This window comes from Nerophis ophidion, linkage group LG05 (assembly GCF_033978795.1).
Source record: "Nerophis ophidion isolate RoL-2023_Sa linkage group LG05, RoL_Noph_v1.0, whole genome shotgun sequence".
Classification (NCBI taxonomy): Eukaryota; Metazoa; Chordata; class Actinopteri; order Syngnathiformes; family Syngnathidae; genus Nerophis; species Nerophis ophidion.
The window spans coordinates 56154755-56173365 of record NC_084615.1 but is presented as its reverse complement, the minus strand read 5'-3'; the positions used below and the strand labels follow the sequence as shown (position 1 = coordinate 56173365).

General features: G+C 40.6%; 1 protein-coding gene across 3 annotated transcripts; it reads right to left on the bottom strand.

Annotated features, from left to right (window-relative positions):
* Positions 1 to 531: 531 nt before the first annotated feature.
* pcdh18b (protocadherin 18b) lies at positions 532 to 16610 on the bottom strand. Of its 3 annotated transcripts, none has more exons than XM_061901565.1 (4): positions 13682 to 16610; positions 13254 to 13342; positions 10572 to 10687; positions 532 to 2291 (listed from the first exon to the last, which is right to left on the bottom strand). In XM_061901565.1, the coding sequence occupies exons 1-4, from the start codon at positions 16181 to 16183 to the stop codon at positions 1378 to 1380; spliced, it is 3621 nt and encodes a 1206-aa protein (XP_061757549.1). In that variant the 5' UTR covers positions 16184 to 16610; the 3' UTR covers positions 532 to 1377. The 3 variants fall into 3 exon arrangements, with proteins under 3 accessions (XP_061757549.1, XP_061757546.1, XP_061757548.1); XM_061901562.1 differs by having other exon boundaries at positions 10518 to 10687; positions 13682 to 16609; XM_061901564.1 differs by having other exon boundaries at positions 10518 to 10687; positions 13254 to 13309; positions 13682 to 16609.
* Between the last annotated feature and the right edge of the window lie 2001 nt (positions 16611 to 18611).

Below are 18611 nucleotides of genomic sequence, written 5' to 3'. Positions count from 1 at the left end.
AATAAACAATCAACATGTTGTTTCCTGACCAACAAAATAAATTGAGTAACGTATTCATCAATCAAGCATTAAATTGAAAAATATATGTTTTAACTAAGCAATGATCTCATGGGATACAACCAAATGTTGTTAAATTAGGGGTGTCCCAATCTGAAATTGGTATTGGATTTTGGACAAATATCAATAAAAAAAGGTTACTAGGAGCTAGCAGCAACACAAAAGCTAAGCACACATTAGCACACAACCTAGACATACATAATGACTGTCCTTAATTGAACAATATTGCAGTTTAAAACAGCAGATTTGTCAATATAAACATGTATCCAATAAGTATAGTTGTGTACATAAACAAAGTATGTGTAGCGTATTAAAATAATTATGTATAAATATCAGTATTGGCCAATATTGAATATTCTAATAACGATATCCTTTTTTTTTTTTTAAATCATTATTATTAAATGAAATAGTTGTTTCGGAACAGCCCTAATTTTCACACACAAATAAAACACGATTGAACAAAATGAGACAGCATTCATTTTTGTGTTTTATTGAAGTGTCATATATTTTCCCACAAACCTCACATGGACAAGTTTCACTTACTTTGTAAATTCATGCGTACATACAATTATTATGCAATACAAAGAAGAAAAAACAACATTTAAATATCCAGAATGTCAATCGCATGTCAAAATCTCAATTCATTGTTTTGTAGACAACATGCATTCAGAAATATATAAAAATAGACCTTTGGTTCAGTTTATTTACATTGTTTTTGTTTTTTTTATAAATATATGCATACGAATGTATTTTTAAAATACAAAGATAAATACAGTGGAGTAATGTCCAACAATTACAAATATTTTTTGGGCTGTTTAGCATTCATATAACATAATTACTACTTAGAAATGCAACTTTAACGACAATTGCAGGTCTCGTTGTTCCTCTTTTCGATCTTTTTCGCTAGGTCTGCGATTCGCATCTAAATCGCGATTCTTATTTATTCACATTTGAAACAAATGTTTTTTTTTAAATACAATTTTTGAAAATGCTTTTTAGGCCACCTCCACGCCTACTTGCTGTGTATACGTCATACGTCAACAGCAAGGAGGAGCTTTTATAACCTGTTTTGAAAAGGTTTTATCATTTTTGTATCAAATATTACATGGTGAAAACGGTTTGAATCGAGAATTGATTCTGAACCGAATTGTCCCACCAAGAATCGAATCGAATCATAATTTGTTGTAAAATTCACTTTCCTATAATTCGTACCTCACTTGTCACGCAATCACGTGCAAAAAAAAAAAAAAAAAGTCAGTGGTTGCAGAATAAATACAATAAAAATGTTAACCATAGAGACAAAGTTGAAGAGAATGGCGTCTAGCTCTGTCGGACGTCTTGCAGCAGTTTATTGATCTCAGCCACCAGTTCGCTGGCGTCCACCAGCTCTTGGCGACTGTCGCTGCGTTTTCCCTGCAGGTGGTTGAGGACCGATTCAAAATCGTCTTCTTCATAGTTCTCAGGGATTTCCTCCATGGCAGGAAGCCACTTGCAGGGCGGAGCAGGAAGAGGCGCAGGTACCGGCCCAGGAGCGTGGCAAGGCAGCGCCGGTGTAGGACCGCACGTTGCTGTGAGTGTCTGGCTGCTGTGAGGTTTGAGGTTCTGCGAGCCGTTTTTGACCGCCTGTGAGTTCTTGACACTGAGATTCTGGCAGCCCAGCTTGGTGCTGGCTTTCAGGGTGTGGTAGCTGCCTCCCTGGTGATGACCAGACGGGACGACGCCGCTTCCTGGATTCTGGAAGTGAGTGTTGGCGGCCCATGCTGCCACACCCTGCTGGTGAACGGACGCGTTGGCCTTCCCGGGAAGATGACCCCTCCTCCGATCCAAAGACCCGGTCATCGGTATACTCAGACCGCTCAGACCAGATCCCTTCTGGTTCTCGTTGACTTGAACGTATGAATCTAGCCCTTGTGGCATTAGACGCTGGAAAACACTGCTCATCTCGGACAACAATGAAGTTGCACAAAGGTCTTCATCGCCTCCACCTTCCACGTCCTCTCTGCTCAGATCCTTTCCAAAGGTGGAGAAGCTCTGGTTCCGGTCCGATGCGACTTCAGGGCTCGGCTGTGGGATGTTCTCTGGGGAAAGGTCAGCAGATTGGTGAGCTTCCTCCCCAGGAATGTAGAGATTACTTCTGTAGTCGGAGGAGGATGAAGCTGGGCAGACAAGGGGGGGCATCCAGCACTGATCCGAATGACCCAGAACACGACACTCCTCAGTGCAGAACCTCATACCTGGAAGACAGGTGAAGATACTGGTAAGAAATTAGAACGTAGGCAAATTTTGACCCGGGAATGGCGAGAACAACACGAAAAGATGCTTGGTTCCACCCCCCTTTTCCTTGCAAGAATCATGAGTAAGTTTTCATCCATCCATCCATCCATTTTCTACCGCTTGTCTCTTTTGGGGTAGGGGGGTGGGGGGGTTTCTGGAGCCTATCTCAGCTGCATTCGGGGGGAATGCGGTCTACACCCTGGACAAGTCGCCACCTCATCACAGGGCCAACACAGATAGACAACATTCACACTTACATTCACACACTAGGGCTAATTTAGTGTTGCCAATCAATCTATCCCCAGGTGCATGTTTTTGGAGGTGGGATAAAGCCGGAGTACCCGGTGGGGAGCCACACACTCACGGGAAGAACATGCAAAGATCCCGAGTCCGAGATTGAACTCAGGACCTTTATTTAAATGTAAATATAACATCATTCTAGCAGTCGGCATCCTACTGACAGCAGACTTTGTACAGTAGGTGATTGTTTTATTGTTTGTTTGCTCTCATGAACATTATAAAGGTCCCTGTTGCTACATCACATATACTGTTTATTTACATCATGTATATAGAACCTTAATGGAGGTGTTTAAATGTTTGTAAGGTATTTATAGGCAGAATAGAGCGACTCCCATTGGCTCCAATGTAAGCAGATGTAATTAATATTTAGAATGCATTGAAAAAACAACAACATATGTGTTTTTGTCTTGAATAAGGATTGTGACTGATAGGCAACATTACAAAAAAGTGCAGTTACTCTTTCACTGGCTGTTAAACTTTGCACATTGCATACGAGATTAAATCACACATTTTACATGCAAGCCGATATCATCCCATAATTGATCGTTTGATAATATTGGCCGGCATTTGATATTAATATGGGATTGGAACACCCATAGTACATGTCAATATCTGTGTGTTCTTTTTTTAACATAAATACTACCAAGGCAGCACCCAGAAACTACCGGCAAATCTAGGATTTTATTTTTTAAATGTACACAATTTGCTAAAATATTAATATAAAATGTTAGCATGCCAACATATGTGGAATTATCATACTTGCAAAGTAGCATCTAGCAATGAAATCCATGACAAGCAGTTAACATCTAAATGTCCTCCAATAAGCAAACAAGGTTGGTATTTTTTTGTATTTTAGTCAAGTCATTTACAAAAGGTAAACATGGTGGGCTAAAGGCTACTAGGACCTAGCAGCTACACGACAGCTAAGCACACAAACTAGACATACATATAAGTATCCTTAATTGAGCAATATTGCAGTCTATAACAGCACATTTGTTATTATAAACACATACTGTCATGATCTTAACTTCATGATTTATTGTGGCCACCAGGTGTCACTAAAAAAAACATTAACACTCCACTTCAACCTGAAGATACTCAAGTCCATTCCAGATGCTTATTAATGACTAGATTATCCATCCATACATTTTCTACCGCTCATTCCCTTTGGGGTCACGGGGGGCGCTGGTGCCTATCTCAGCTACAATCGGGCGAAAGGCGGGGTACACCACGGACAAGTCGCCACCTCAATCACAGATGACTAGATTAGTGCTTTTCATATCTATCCTTGTTGTTTGTTTAACTAATTTCAGTTGATGAATTATTTCTAACAGTCCACACTCCAAAATAGTAAAAATATGTAAAATTCCTGCTGATTAGATTAATATGGATATTGGTCAATTCTCAAGGTTCTAATATCAGTAGTAAAACATATCCTACTTTTTTGGGGATGTAACTAAAACAAACTACATTCTTTATGCAGCTCAAATTAATGCATAATATGTTTTAGTAATATCTTGTCAATGTTTTTTTTTTAAATCATATGAGCTGAAAAAAAACAAACACACTTTGATATACAACATAAACTGACATGCAGGTTGTTGTTTTTAGAATATATAAATGTATTTGCATATCAGCATTGGTTGGCTTTGATATAAAAATGTCACATTTCTAAATGTACTTTGATTTTTCAGTACGTGGTCCTCAGTGGACGAAGTGTGGACCTCCTGCTACGCCGTGCATTGTCTGATTATTTCCTCAAGAAAGAATCCAACCAGACTTTTCAGAGCTTGTTAAGCTTTTATGTGTTTCTTCAATGAATCATCTTCTACCAGCAAATCTCTGAAGACTCAATTAAACCAATCAAATCTGCCAGTTCAAGCTTCATTAGAGGACTTCATGAACATGAAAGCAGCATGTATTATACATCTTAAGACAGATGAAAAGTGCATATGGTTGCACACTGTGTACACCAACTAAAAAGAGGGTCAAATTAAACATTGAAACCAGTGGATTTACGCATTTATAGGAAAAATAGTTCATTAAAAAGCTGCCAATCCAACTCAAAATATGAATTCAAATAAAGGCTGCGTGGCTTTTGTGTCTGCTTTACTTTGTTTTGATGCCAAACTTTACCAGAAAAAAATATTTTAAACATGAAATAATTTAATGTTGTGTGAAGTATTCATCCATCCATCCATTTTTACCACTTGTCCCACTGGGATTAAAAAGGGTGGCTGGAGCCTATCCCAGCTGCATCCGGGTAGAACATTCACACTCACAAATAAATAATATTTCCTTTGGATAATAGAGGCTTGTGAAAAAACTGTATTCACCTCTTAAGTCATTTGCTTAACATGGAAAATTCACTTGAAACATTTACCGGAAGTGAAAGTTATTGAAGGAAGTAGAAAAACAATTTCATGAAATTACAATGGATATTTTTTCCTGAATCAATTATCTTTTACCTGATTCAAACTGCGCCAAAGTCAAAACACTCATTTAGGATATTTTGCATTCTATGTACTTGGTGCTGACATGCTAAGGGCTAACATGCTAATTGTTAGCATGCATACAATTGTCATTGTAAAAATGTTGTAGTATATAACTAAATGTCAGGGATTATTTTACATGGCGCTATTTTGCTACAATGTTAAGGGTCAGCTTAACTGTTAGAGTGTTAACAATTTATCCAGTTTTGAAGATAAAAACTAAAAGTCAAGGATATTATTTGAATATTTGAATATTACCATGAATTGATTAACATGGACCCCGACTTAAACAAGTTGAAAAACTTATTCGGGTGTTACCATTTAGTGGTCAATTGTACAGAATATATACTGAACTGTGCAATCTACTAATTAAAGTTTCAATCAATCAATTTGTCACTATCTTAATATGTTAATCTGCCAGCACGTATAGTGTTACATATTAATTCTTAGCAATATTCACATTTTATCAAGTTTTGTGTTATAAAACAAAAAATTGTGGAGCTCAAATCCTACTGTTACTTGGTGCTAACTTGCTAGCATACCAAGTGTTATCATGTTAACAATTTAGTCATTTTCTAAGGTGCAGAACTAGAAGTCATGGACCATGAATCCTATTGTTACTTTGCATTATCTTGTTAGAATGCAAAGTGTTACTATATTAACTGTTAGCATCTTAACATTTTAGCCAGTTTGACAAAAAAGTAATGTAGGATTTTACACAGCGCTATCCTGCTAGCATGTAACAAGTAACACAAGTAAAAATATTATTACTTTTAAATGTTGTAAAATGGAGAAAAAATTAAGAATTTTCCGTAATGCTGGACATTATCCAAGTATTCAAAATTTAACCTGTGTTAAATTTGAGTTCTGTAAAGTATTTTTAAGATTTCAGCCAAAACCTTTGCGAAATGTGATAAATTATTCCTGACAATCGGCTCCATAATATAACATTGAACGGAAATTACAAATATACACAGAGATTTTGCGCAAGTAAATATTTCAAGACTGAAAACTTTTTATGTAAAAATTAGCTATGCGATGGATAAAAGGGTCTAATATCGCAGGCAAGATTGATGACTATGTAAACTGTAATCCAGTGGTTCTTAACCTTGTTGGAGGTACCGAACCCCACCAGTTTTATATGCGCATTCACCCTTCTTTACTGAAAAATGAAATGTTTTTTTTTTTTTTAAATTCAAGAAAAAGTCATGTTTTTTTACTCATGCACAAAATTAACCGTGCATGAACATCACCTTGTTCAAAGAACAAAATTAACACAGTGTATGAACTCACAACAAATTACACACCTTACACACATTACCATGACTTAATTAACGTGGACTCTGACTTAAACAAGTTGAAAAACTTATTCTGGTGTTACCATTTAGTGGTCAATTGTACGGAATATTTACTGTACTGTGTAAAATGTACTGTTTGATATAATGTATTCTCTTCCTTTGCAATCTGCTAGTAAAAGTTTCAATCGATCAATCAAACAACCGGAAAATCAGATGGAAAATTAGAGGGAACATTGTTTGGGGGTCTCTATAATACGCCGATAGGGAGAAGTTTTTATTTACACGATAAGTCGGATGTGTCTTTACCTTTGTGGGGGAGGCTCCGCCGAACCCCAAAGGCCGACTTACCGAACCCCTAGGGTTCGATCGAACCCAGGTTAAGAACCACTGCTGTAATCATTAGGTATTTTAGATCCGACGCCATGGCAACTATTCACACACATTGCAATTAAACAGCACCTTGTCAAAAGAGTGTGTCACGTTTGGATGGCTGGAAGTGAAGACTTGAAGGTGGCTAAAAGGAGAGTGACTAACGAGCAGATACTCTCCATGAAAAAGAAGTGGGGGGGAGGGGTCTGTCTGAGTTGACTTTAATTGGGATGTAGATCAAAAATAGCACCAATGGAAGAATGTGTGGGAAGTTGGCAGTACATGAAATACAGTAGACCAGTGTGTAAGAAACACATTGTTGGGCTGCAAAATCCCCCTAGAGGACTGCCAAAAATATCTGTTTCTCAGCTGTGGTCTGTATGGGACGCAGCGGTACTTAGTTGTAATTCACTTTTCCGCCACGTGTGTCAGTATTGACGATGTCAAGCAACCAGAAGAAGTCCAGAGCTTAAGTTATAGAGAAAAACCCTAAGCCAAGAAAGTATTACTTTAGTTAGATTTATCATTAATTTAGTTCATTTCAGCATATAGTCATGAAAATAGAGAAAAAACATTGAATGAGAAAGGTAAGGAGGGTGACTCCTTCATTACAGACAAAACAAAAGTTAGAAAGCAGACTCAACACCTTTTTCACCAGCATAGCCACAACTCTCGTTAACAAGCTGTCCCATCACTGGTCGCTTTGGTGTAGAAAACATTAAAGCCTTCTACAGAAAACTGTGAGTAATCAACAACAATTTCACATTAGAAATGGTCTCAGCCGACGAGGTGCTTATTAAATTTAGCGCGCTCCACCCAAACAAGGCCATCGGCCTTGATAATATCCCTTCCAGATTCCTCATGGACTCTGCCACCACCATTGCCCCAATAATCACACATATAATAAACCTCTCAATCAAACAAGGCCAAGTACCCAAAGATTTCAAGATAGCAAGAGTAACCCCCCTTTGTAAAAAGGGAAGCAAATTAGAACCTGGTAACTACCGACCTGTTTCTATTCTCAGTTCCATTTCGAAAGTAATGGAACAAATAGTTTATGAACAGGTCGATAGATACCTTGCTACTAATAAACTAATGTACAAATTCCAATCTGGCTTTAGAACTAACCACTCCACTGACACATGCTTTCTCTATCTGACCGACCACATCAAACATGACGTGGACGCGGGCAAATACTGCGGCATGGTCATGCTGGACATTCAGATGGCCTTTGACACCGTTAACCATGCTATACTGTTGGATAAGCTCCGAGCAATCGGATTGGATAAAACCTCATCGAGCTGGATGCAATCTTACTTGGAGGGGAGGAAACAGGTGGTAGAGGTGAACGGCACCGTGTCTCCTCCCCTCTCAGTAAGCTGTGGAGTCCTCCAAGGCAGTATACTAGGACCTTTACTGTTCCTAATATACGTAAATGACATGCCATCACGGTGGAAGAGGGGTTAGTGCGTCTGCCTCACAATACGAAGTACCTGTAGTCCTGGGTTCAAATTCAGGCTCGGGATCTTTCTGTGTGGAGTTTGCATGTTCTCCCCGTTAATGCGTGGGTTCCCTCCGGGTACTCCGGCTTCCTCCCACTTCCAAAGACATGCACCTGGGGATAGGTCGATTGGCAACACTAAATTGGCCCTAGTGTGTGAATGTGAGTGTGAATGTTGTCTGTCTATCTGTGTCGGCCCTGCGATGAGGTGGCGACTTGTCCAGGGTGTACCCCGCCTTCCGCCCGATTGAAGCTGAGATAGGCGCCAGCGCCCCCCGCGACCCCGTAAGGGACAAGCGGTAGAAAATGGATGGATGGATGGATGGACATGCCATCAGCATGCCACTGTGAATTGTTCCTGTTTGCCGATGACTCGGCCCTGCTGGTACCCGGCATGGACAAGTCACAGGTGAAACAAATCCTCAGTGCTGAACTCCTTAATATTTGCACCTGGCTCGCTGACAACAATCTATGCATACACTTAGGTAAAACTGAATCCATCCTATTTGGGTCCCATATCAACCTTAAGAAAGTCAGTGACCTCACTATAAACATGGGTGACATTGTTATCACCAGGAAAGATGAGATCCCCTACCTAGGTTCCATTCTAGAGGCCAATCTTTCCTGTGATAAAATGGCAACCAAGCTAATCCAAAAGATCAACCAAAGAACGAGATTCCTCTACAAAATCTCCTCTCTGGTCAACAAACGCACCTTGAAGATTCTAGCGGGAACTCTCATTCAACCCTTTTTCGATTACGCTTGCACCTCCTGGTACGCCAGCACCTCCAAAACCCTCAAATCTAGACTCCAAACATCCCAGAACAAGCTATTCAAGTTACTTTTAGACCTCCATTCCAGATCACACCTCACTCCAACCCACTTCTCAAAGTGGGCTGGCTCAGGGTGGAGGACAGAGTAAAACAACATGCACTGAGTCTAGTCTATAAAATCCGCTACACCTCCCTGATACCGAAGTACATGTCAAACTACTTCCTTAACGTAAATGACCGCCATAACCACAACACCAGGGGAAGTTCCACAAACCACATTAAACCCGGATTCCGATCTAACAAAGGTCTTAACTCATTCTCTTTCTATGCCAAATCAATGTGGAATGCACTCCCAACAGGTGTAAAAGTAAGTGCATCTCTATCCTCCTTCAAAACCGCTCTAAAACAACACCTCCAGGCAACTACAACCCTTTACTAATACCTTCCCCCATTCATATCCCATCTCCCCGAATTGTAAATAACCTAATGTAAATAATCAAATGTATTTCTAATGTATAGACTTGTTCTTATGCTATGTGAACTCACTATGTTCTCTGATGGCTGTACATATCCTACTAAGTCAGACCTACACTGTTTCAATGTCCATTTCTCTGTTGATGCAATTGTTGATGACTGAAGTACTGATATCAACCAAAGCTCCTAATCCTACCCCCCGGATTGTAAACAATGTAAATAATTCAATGTATATACTATGATGATTGACTTGTGTGATGACTGTATTATGCTGATAGTATATATTTGTACCATGAGCCCGACTTAAACAAGTTGAAAAACTTATTTGGATGTTACCATTTAGTGGTCAATTGTACGGAATATGAACTGAACTGTGCAATTTACTAATAAAAGTTTCAAAAAATCAATCAATCAATCAATGTGTGTCCAAATGTTTGGCCTGTACTGTACATATATATATATATATATATATATATATATATATATATATATATATATATATATATATATATATATATATGTATGTGTGCGTGTGTGAGTTCAGGATTCACACAATACCTACCAGAAGTGTGAATGGTATAATTCTAAATTTCAACTGAAATGCTGGTGAAATGCTGAAGAAATGTTCTGTTAAGTAGATTTAACTTAAAGATGGTTTGAAAGTTGAAGAGCTTAAGCTGTACGTAAAGGTTCTATGAATAGTCAAATGTAAAACAAAATCTTGCAATAGTTGAAATTAACAAAATGTATCACTCGTAGGCAAATACTTGTAAAATTTGCTTTAAAATTTAGCATGCTAACGTAACGTATCAACAGTAATTTTTCTAGATTGGGTGAAGTAAGAAACTATATGACACTTAAGTGAATCCCGGTAAAATTTGCTAAAAAAACATCTAGCATGCTAGTGTTAGCATACTAAAACAATAACAGAGCAGAAATGAAGAGATTTGTAGTTAGACTAGCGGGTACGGAGTTGTACCTGCATGTGTTCTGTGATGGACATCATGGAGGTAAAGCTCAGTAAATCCCTCACCAAGGAGTCGATCAAAGGGCGACTCCCTGCCGGCCTCGTAGTCGCTGTCGCCTGCTTCACTGTCACCACGTCCGCTGTCCTTCAAACTGAACTTATCCATCTCATTTAAGGCATATCTGAAAACATATGAAACAATTGTCATGGTAGATTGAGTCATATAGCATTCTCATAACTATTCCACGTACCTAACCTTCATTTTAAGCACGCCAAATACACTACTATGTCGCGATAAAATATTTTAAGAACTATTCTATATATTTTTATATTGCATATAATTCTATTTATCAAATATTATTAATAATACTTAGCCATTTTTAAAACGACGGATGGATGGCAACAATGGGCCAGCGACTCCATAGACGGTGATATTCTCAGATTGATGCTTATTACGTTCATCAGCGGAACAAGATTGTTTTTGAGAGCTAATAAGAGTCATATCTGATAAAAAATTAAAAATAAAATAAAAAATTGAATGTCAATATTTGACCAATTATAATGTCAGGTCCACTGTGAATGGGAACTGTTATTGAGGAAAAAAGAAGCCAAGTCTTTGTCTCAATTACCCAAATAGGATAAATGAAGCCATTCAAATTAGGGTTGCTCATGAATGCAGTACTGCCACCACCCCACAGGGAGCAACAGCAAAGCATTTGTGTCATGTGAAGCAGCAGTGGGATGACTAACAAGAAGACTACTTATTCAACCCTAAAAAAATCTAAATGAATTGTGAAAATCTGACTTTTAACTGCAACTGGACAACAAAATATGAATGTTCTGCCCCAAGTAAGTGCTCCAGTTTCCTGTTGGACCTTTTAAGCACCAGTAACAATGGTAGAAATCCACACATGTAAGCTTAATCACGAAACTTGGTCAAATATTTGTTTGTAGATATTATACGTAAATATATTTAGTTTGTTTTCTATTGAAATTTCAGACTTTGTGATGTCTTTTGTATTGGTGGTTGTTTTTTTTTTTGTCTGCACACGCTGGAAAAGGGTAGCGAGGGCAGAATGATTAATTTAGTGACAGTGCAGTGTGAAATCCCATTTGTTTATTTCGCAATTAAGTAAATGTTGTCTCAAAGGAATATAACCTGCAGAAGCACTTTCTGACGAAACATCCAAATTCGGCTGTCCGGCCCCTGAGCTTTTGGGCTTTTGAAACTTCATTGTGTGGTTGAATAACCCTGGTATACATATTGTATGATTTATATGTTTTGTTTTGTTTTATGACAAAAAGTTATCATGAGCAAAATTTAAATCTCTTGTGGACATTTGTATATGATCAAACTATATCCCAAAGTAATATTGGCACAACATGTTTTTATTTTTGTACAGATATTTATCTTATACAACATTTAAGTGGTATAGTCATAGTAATATGAGGTCACATTGTGGTTGTCTATATGCTGCGTAAGATCTAATTTACAATCCAACTCAGTTAAACTATCCATCCATCTATGTTCTACCGCTTATTCCCTTTTGGGGTCGCGGGGGGCACTGGCGCCTATTTCAGCTACAATCGGGCGGAAGGGGGGGTACACCCTGGACAAGTCGCCATCTCATCGCAGGGCCAACACAGATAGACAGACAACATTCACACTCACATTAACAAACTAGGGCCAATTTAGTGTTGCCAATCAACCTATCCCCAGGTGCATGTCTCTGGAAGTGGGAGGAAGCCGGAGTACCCGGAGACGCATTTACAGGAAGGACATGCAAACTCCACACAGGGCCAACACAGAAGGACAGACACACTCACATTCACACACTAGGGCCAATTTAGTGTTGCCAAACTACCGAAGTCTTAATGTACCAAACATTTTTTTTTAAATAATTTCCTGAATTCTTAACATGATTTTATCGAACAAAATTTTGTGCTGCAATCCATATTTTTTTAGTTTAAAAAGAAAAGTTCTTACATAACAAACAATATACAATTCAGCCACAACTAGAGAAAACTTACACATATTTTCTCAAGTATTTTATAGAGCACATATCAATGTGATAATGAGCCTTTTTTGTGGTGATATTGGGCCTCACTCATTCCTGTTTATGAAAGACTTTTTGTAAATTTAATGGTCGAAAGAGTTAATAGGGATATATAACATTTTCCGTATGGATTTTTTATATTGATACCGATATTTGCAATGACAGTTATTTACGCACATTTCCCCCATCTGACACAACTCTTTTGGTTGCATCAACTTTGTAAATAAGGCCCTGGATAACTAACAAAATCGGAGGTACCATCCATCCATCCATTTTCTACCGCTTATTCCCTTTTGGGGTCGCGGGGGGCGCTGGCGCCTATCTCAGCTACAATCGGGCGGAGGGCGGGGTACACCCTGGACAAGTCGCCACCTCATCGCAGGGCCAACACAGATAGACAGACAACATTCACACTCACATTCACACACTAGGGCCAATTTAGTGTTGCCAATCAACCTATCCCCAGGTGCATGTCTTTGGAAGTGGGAGGAAGCCGGAGTACCCGGAGGGAACCCACGCATTCACGGGGAGAACATGCAAACTCCACACAGAAAGATCCCGAGCCTGGATTTGAACCCAGGACTGCAGGACCTTTGTATTGTGAGGCAGACGCACTAACCCCTCTGCCACCGTGAAGCCCATTGGAGGTACCACTTGTGAAAAATGGTCATATTGTAATTGTCTGCATTACCTGTAGCTCCTGGTGTATTTGTTGCCTCTGAAACTTGGCCGTGGCTGGTACTGGCCCTGATGGAGCATGGACAGAAGCTGTGAGACTTGCTACAATCCCCAGAGAATAAAAAGGACAAACAAAACAAGAAAAAACAAAAAAAAGATGAAGCGGGACTAGAATGGAGTCAAACAAGCAAGATCACAAGACAATATGAACATGGAGGTTGTTGGGGGTGTTATGACCTCTACAGTATACAGTATGTGATGTTCAACACAAACATAACATAAATACATTTAGAACATGGACTGAGTATGATTTGACTAAATGTTACAAAGTACAGTTTGCTATGCACACAATGACTTTAATTGTCACTATACATATTTGCATATTAGCCTTAGCATTCACAAAATGGCAGAACAAACCAAGTCTACAATGACACGTCTTACCTCAACAGGAGGTGTGGTGTGGGCCAACTCCAGGGCGAAATTCTCAGCCACATGATTGGAGGAAATGGTAACAAGACTGTTAAGCGACTGGTGGCTGTGATGGCTCTGCCTGCTTCCCAGGGTGCCTCGATCAGGAGCAGGAGAAGCTGAAGGGGAGTGTGGGTGGGACCGGACAGGCAGAGTTCCATTGACTGTCGGGACCAGAGTAATGTCTGCCTTGTGGATCTGCCTTGTTGGTTTCTTTGGTTGGTTTTGATAAATGTTTTCCGCAACTCGGCAATTGTAGTTACGCTTCGGGTCTTTCTTCTCACGGGTGCAGCGTGTTGTGGCAAACATCACCATGACAATAAGAAGCAGAGCACAAACTGCCCCCAAAGATATGATGACGACCATAGAAAGATCAAAAGATGGCTGGCTGGAGCCGGTGGGGTAAAGAGTGGGGAGGATGTCTATATTCTCCTGCAGCGTGAGTTTGAGCAGGGCCCCTGTTGTGAGTCGGTTGGTTCCCCGATCCTGGACTTCTAACCTGATCTCCAGCACATCTCGTAGCACTTGTTCCAAGCTTGCATTGGTTCTGAGCTCACAACGTCTTGCGTCCATTACAAACAGGCCGTCTTCGTTTCCACTAACAATTGAGCAACTCATCTCTCCGTTGGCACCGGCGTCACGGTCTGTGACTTTCAAAGCCGTGATCAACTGACCGGGAGATGCGTACTTCCACACTGGAAGTTCAGCGGTATGATTTTGCAGCGAAGGGTAGAGGATGATGGGTGGATTGTCATTTTCATCCAAAACTGTAAGCAGGACGGTTGTATTAGCAGACAGTGAAGGGTTTCCCCCATCGCGCCCTTGGATGATGAAGGTGATGTGACTAACGTCCTCATAGTCAAAGCTCCTCAAGGCATAGATGGCACCATTGGACGGGTCAATGGTTACATATGTGGAAATGGGGCTCCCCTGCACCAGGGCATCAACTATGGCATAAGTAACTTGACCATTGGTGCCCAGATCTGGATCAGAGGCAACCACTGTCATCAGATAGGCCCCTGGTGAGTTATTCTCAGATTTGAACACCTCATAGCGGCTCTTCTCAAAACGCGGAGGATTGTCATTTTCATCCAGCACCTGAACAGTAAAATGTTTGATGGTGGAGAGGCTTGGGGAGCCTCGGTCCTCAGCAATGACCGTTAGACTGTACTCTGACCTCTTCTCTCTATCCAGGGAGATGTTGGTGAGGATCATGTAGTTCTTCTCATATGTTTTCTGAAGTCTGAAGTGACCGTGGCCATGAAGCCTGCACACCACTTCACCATTCAGCCCTGTGTCACTGTCGTCGATGCGAACCAGAGCAATGAAGGTATCCACAGGTGCGCCCTCTGAAATGTAGGCCACTTCCTCTTTGCCTGGCGTCATCAGGTTGATGTTTATCTCTGGTTTATTGTCATTTACATCCACAACTTTCACAACTATTTTGCAAAGCCCTGGAATGGAGTTTGGGCCCAAATCCTGCGCCTGAACATCAAGCTCATACGATGAAGTGGCTTCAAAGTCCACCTTTTTAATAAGAGTGATGTGGCCATTTTCTGGATTTATTTTAAAGGTTTCCAAGATCTTTGGTGGGACATGACTGCTGAAAGAGTAGACTATTTTCCCGTTAGTGCCCTCATCTGGATCTGTAGCATTTAAATCAATGAGAAGAGTCCCAAGAGGAGAGTTTTCCCAAAAATTGATGACATATGCTTGCTCTTCAAATGTTGGGCTGTTGTCATTTGAATCAGAGATGCTAATTTTAAGCAAGGTGGAGCCAGACTTGGGGGGTCCACCATTATCTGAAGCTGTAAGCCGCAGCTGGTAGCTGGACTGCACCTCCCTGTCCAACTCCCGTGTGACTACCAACTCTGCATACTTGGCTCCGTCAGTCCTGGTCCTGATGTCAATCTTAAAAAAGTTGTTGGGAGTGAGGGAGTATGAGTGCAGCGAGTTCTCCCCAACGTCTGCGTCCATGGCGGCGTCTAGTGGGATTCGAGTGCCCACAGACGCGCTCTCAGAGATCTCAATAGGGACAATAGCACGGGAGAAGTGCGGGGAATTATCGTTTATGTCCAACACTTCCACTTCCACGTGGAACAACTGCAGGTACTCGGTCGGAAGCGTGACCACGTCAAATTCAATGGAACAGTTCAAATTTTTCTCACAGAGCTTCTCGCGGTCGATTTTGGAGCCAATGCTGATTTCTCCGTCATCCTCGCGGACAGACAGGAACGGCGTACTCCCCCGCTGCATGGCTTTGAAGCGAAAAGACAGAGAGCTCGGTAGTTTGGATAAAACTTCAGCAACATCCGCCTTGAGCCGTGCGATAACAGTCCCCACTCGCTGCTCTTCATACACTTGGTATTTTAATGTCTTGCCGTCGACACAGTTTACAAGTGCAATCCAGATGAATAGTTTGAATAGTACAGAGGGGGGGGCGCTGCCTTTGCCTCCGTTGCATTTAGTCCCCATCTTACTGCGATTGAGACCTACACAGAGGAGGAGGGCGGGGGCAAAGCACCCAAAAAAAGAATCTTCTTAATTTTCTAACATTATAAAATCCTCATTTCTTGTTCAGCATCGGATTGAAGAGAAAAAGCAGAAAACAGAGGAAAATCCCACTCCTTGCCGACAGATCTGTTGCATATATCCACATGTGGCCGTTGGCAGAGAAGCACTGAGTGAAAGAGTGAAAGGGAGGGATTCGGGGAGTGCATGCCTTGCTCGCCTGCTCAGCTTGCAGTGTCTCCACCCACCCCGCACCCAAGCTGTCGCCTCAAAAATCTTATACAAAGACACTAAAAGCAGGATTAACCCCCCTCCTCCTCTCACACACTCCTGCATTAAAAGTGTGCCACAACAATGGCCTAGAGGAAGAACTATTCCAGGCTCAGCCAAGTCTCAGACAAACTGACCTGCAGCACACGTTCACATTGTTGGTGTGTTTCAGCGACGTGTGCCAGTCTAACTCCCCCTTTTCTCCGGGGGTAGCGAGCGCCAAATGAAGTCAACAAGCATGGAACAGAGCTGTCTCTTACTGGTTGCTATAGTGGAGAATGCATCCAGACACATCTAGACACTTGTTAAATGTCTTCAAGAGATTTTTTGATTTTGCAATTAAAATGTCTAGAATTTACCTAATGTAGGATTCGATAATAAACAATGATGGATCAAACCTCCTGAGTCATCACTTGAACTGATACAGACTTTGTCAGAGAGGCTGATAGTTAACATTCAGAAAAAAACAACCTTTAAAACTTGGGGCGGTATAGCTCGGTTGGTAGAGCGGCCGTGCCAGCAACTTGAGGGTTGCTGGTTCGATCCCCGCTTCCACAATCCTAGTCACTGCCGTTGTGTCCTTGGGCAAGACACTTTACCCACCTGCTCCCAGTGCCACCCACACTGGTTTAAATGTAACTTGGATATTGGGTTTCACTATGTAAAGCGCTTTGAGTCACTGGAGAAAAAGCGCTATATAAATATCAATCAATCAATCAATGATTATTTATATAGCCCTAAATCACCAGTGTCTCAAAGGGCTGCACAAACCACAACACAAACCACAACGACATCCTTGGTAGAGCCCACATAAGGGCAAGGAAAACTCACCCCAGTGAGACGTCGGTGACAATGATGACTATGAGAAACCTTGGAGAGGACCGCATATGTGGGCAACCCCCCCTCTAGGGGAACCGAAAGCAATGGATGTCGAGCGGGTTTAACATGATACTGTGAAAGTTCAATCCATAGTGGATCCAAATATAATTCACTTCAATTAACCAGCTTGTTATGGTTGCTAAAATAACTCACAATACAACCTTTTTCATTTCCCATTAATACTCTGTGCAGATACACCAACACCCACATGCCTACCACTCCTTTAAGACCCAAATTGTAATTAAACTAAAAAGCACAAAGTATCAACCAATTGCCGTGAAACATTTCATGATCGGCCGATTCCAATTATAAAAGCCGATCCCAACAGTAGATACTTTATTTATTTTTGGTCCCCCGGGTGACAGGCCACTAGTAGCTAATTTGGTATGTTCATACACAGTGTGGAGCTAAGTTAACTATCCTTCACTGCAGCAAATAAAATATATTTCTTATAAGTGTTATAATCGCTAGGTCATGTAATATGCACACCAAAAAAGAACATGCTAATCACTGAGCAAGCAGTAAAACTACCTTGAAACAAGTAACTAGATCGAGTGCAACAGAAAGTTAGCAGCAATTAACAGGAAATCAACAAGTACATTATTAAGAGTCTTGAACAGCGGTAACCAAACTTTTGGTCTCCAAAGCCAAAGTGAAAATGTGCCAACTTGCGGAAAGCCCAACACAGTGAATCAACACAGGAGCAAAAACTAAATTATTTAAAAGAGTATAAGATAGTAGTTTTTACTTTTATATTATATTTATTGTGTATTATTAACTTTGTTTTGATCAAAACAATTGTATGTAAACAAAAATTAAAATAAAGAACAAGTGTAAATATTGTGTTGGCATTATTATTGTTGTGATAACAGGTACTAATGTGATCGTATCAGCTGATTTCACTCATGGATGATTGAAATCAGCAGCATAAAACCATGATCGGCACATCCCTTACAAAAATAATTTATTTAGGTGTGTTACTATATTATGATTGGATATGATCTTGCAACTAGGGGTTCAGCTGCAATGAAGTCCTGCAAAATCAGAGTTGTTCATATGGCAAGTGACTTTATGAGCATGCCATCTGGCCTGAAGTCGAGAGGACCCCAAACCTGCAATTAGCATCTACGGTATTCCCATCGCGCAGGGAACATAGACAGTCAATGTTTGATGGTCTCGTCTGATCAAATCTGAAAAAAATCTGGAAATACTTTGGAATTTTCCAACCATCCTTTGTTCACTG

What these genes read in the sequence shown, in the direction of transcription:
- pcdh18b (XM_061901562.1), bottom strand. Translation starts at nt 16,183, where the DNA reads ATGGGGACTAAATGCAACGGAGGCAAAGGCAGCGCCCCCCCCTCTGTA. An exon ending in ACACCACACCTCCTGTTGAG is followed by an intron (nt 13,343 to 13,681) that starts GTAAGACGTGTC and finishes TGGGGATTGTAG; the next exon opens with CAAGTCTCACAGCTTCTGTC. An exon ending in CCATCACAGAACACATGCAG is followed by an intron (nt 2,292 to 10,517) that starts GTACAACTCCGT and finishes CCTGTCTTCCAG; the next exon opens with GTATGAGGTTCTGCACTGAG.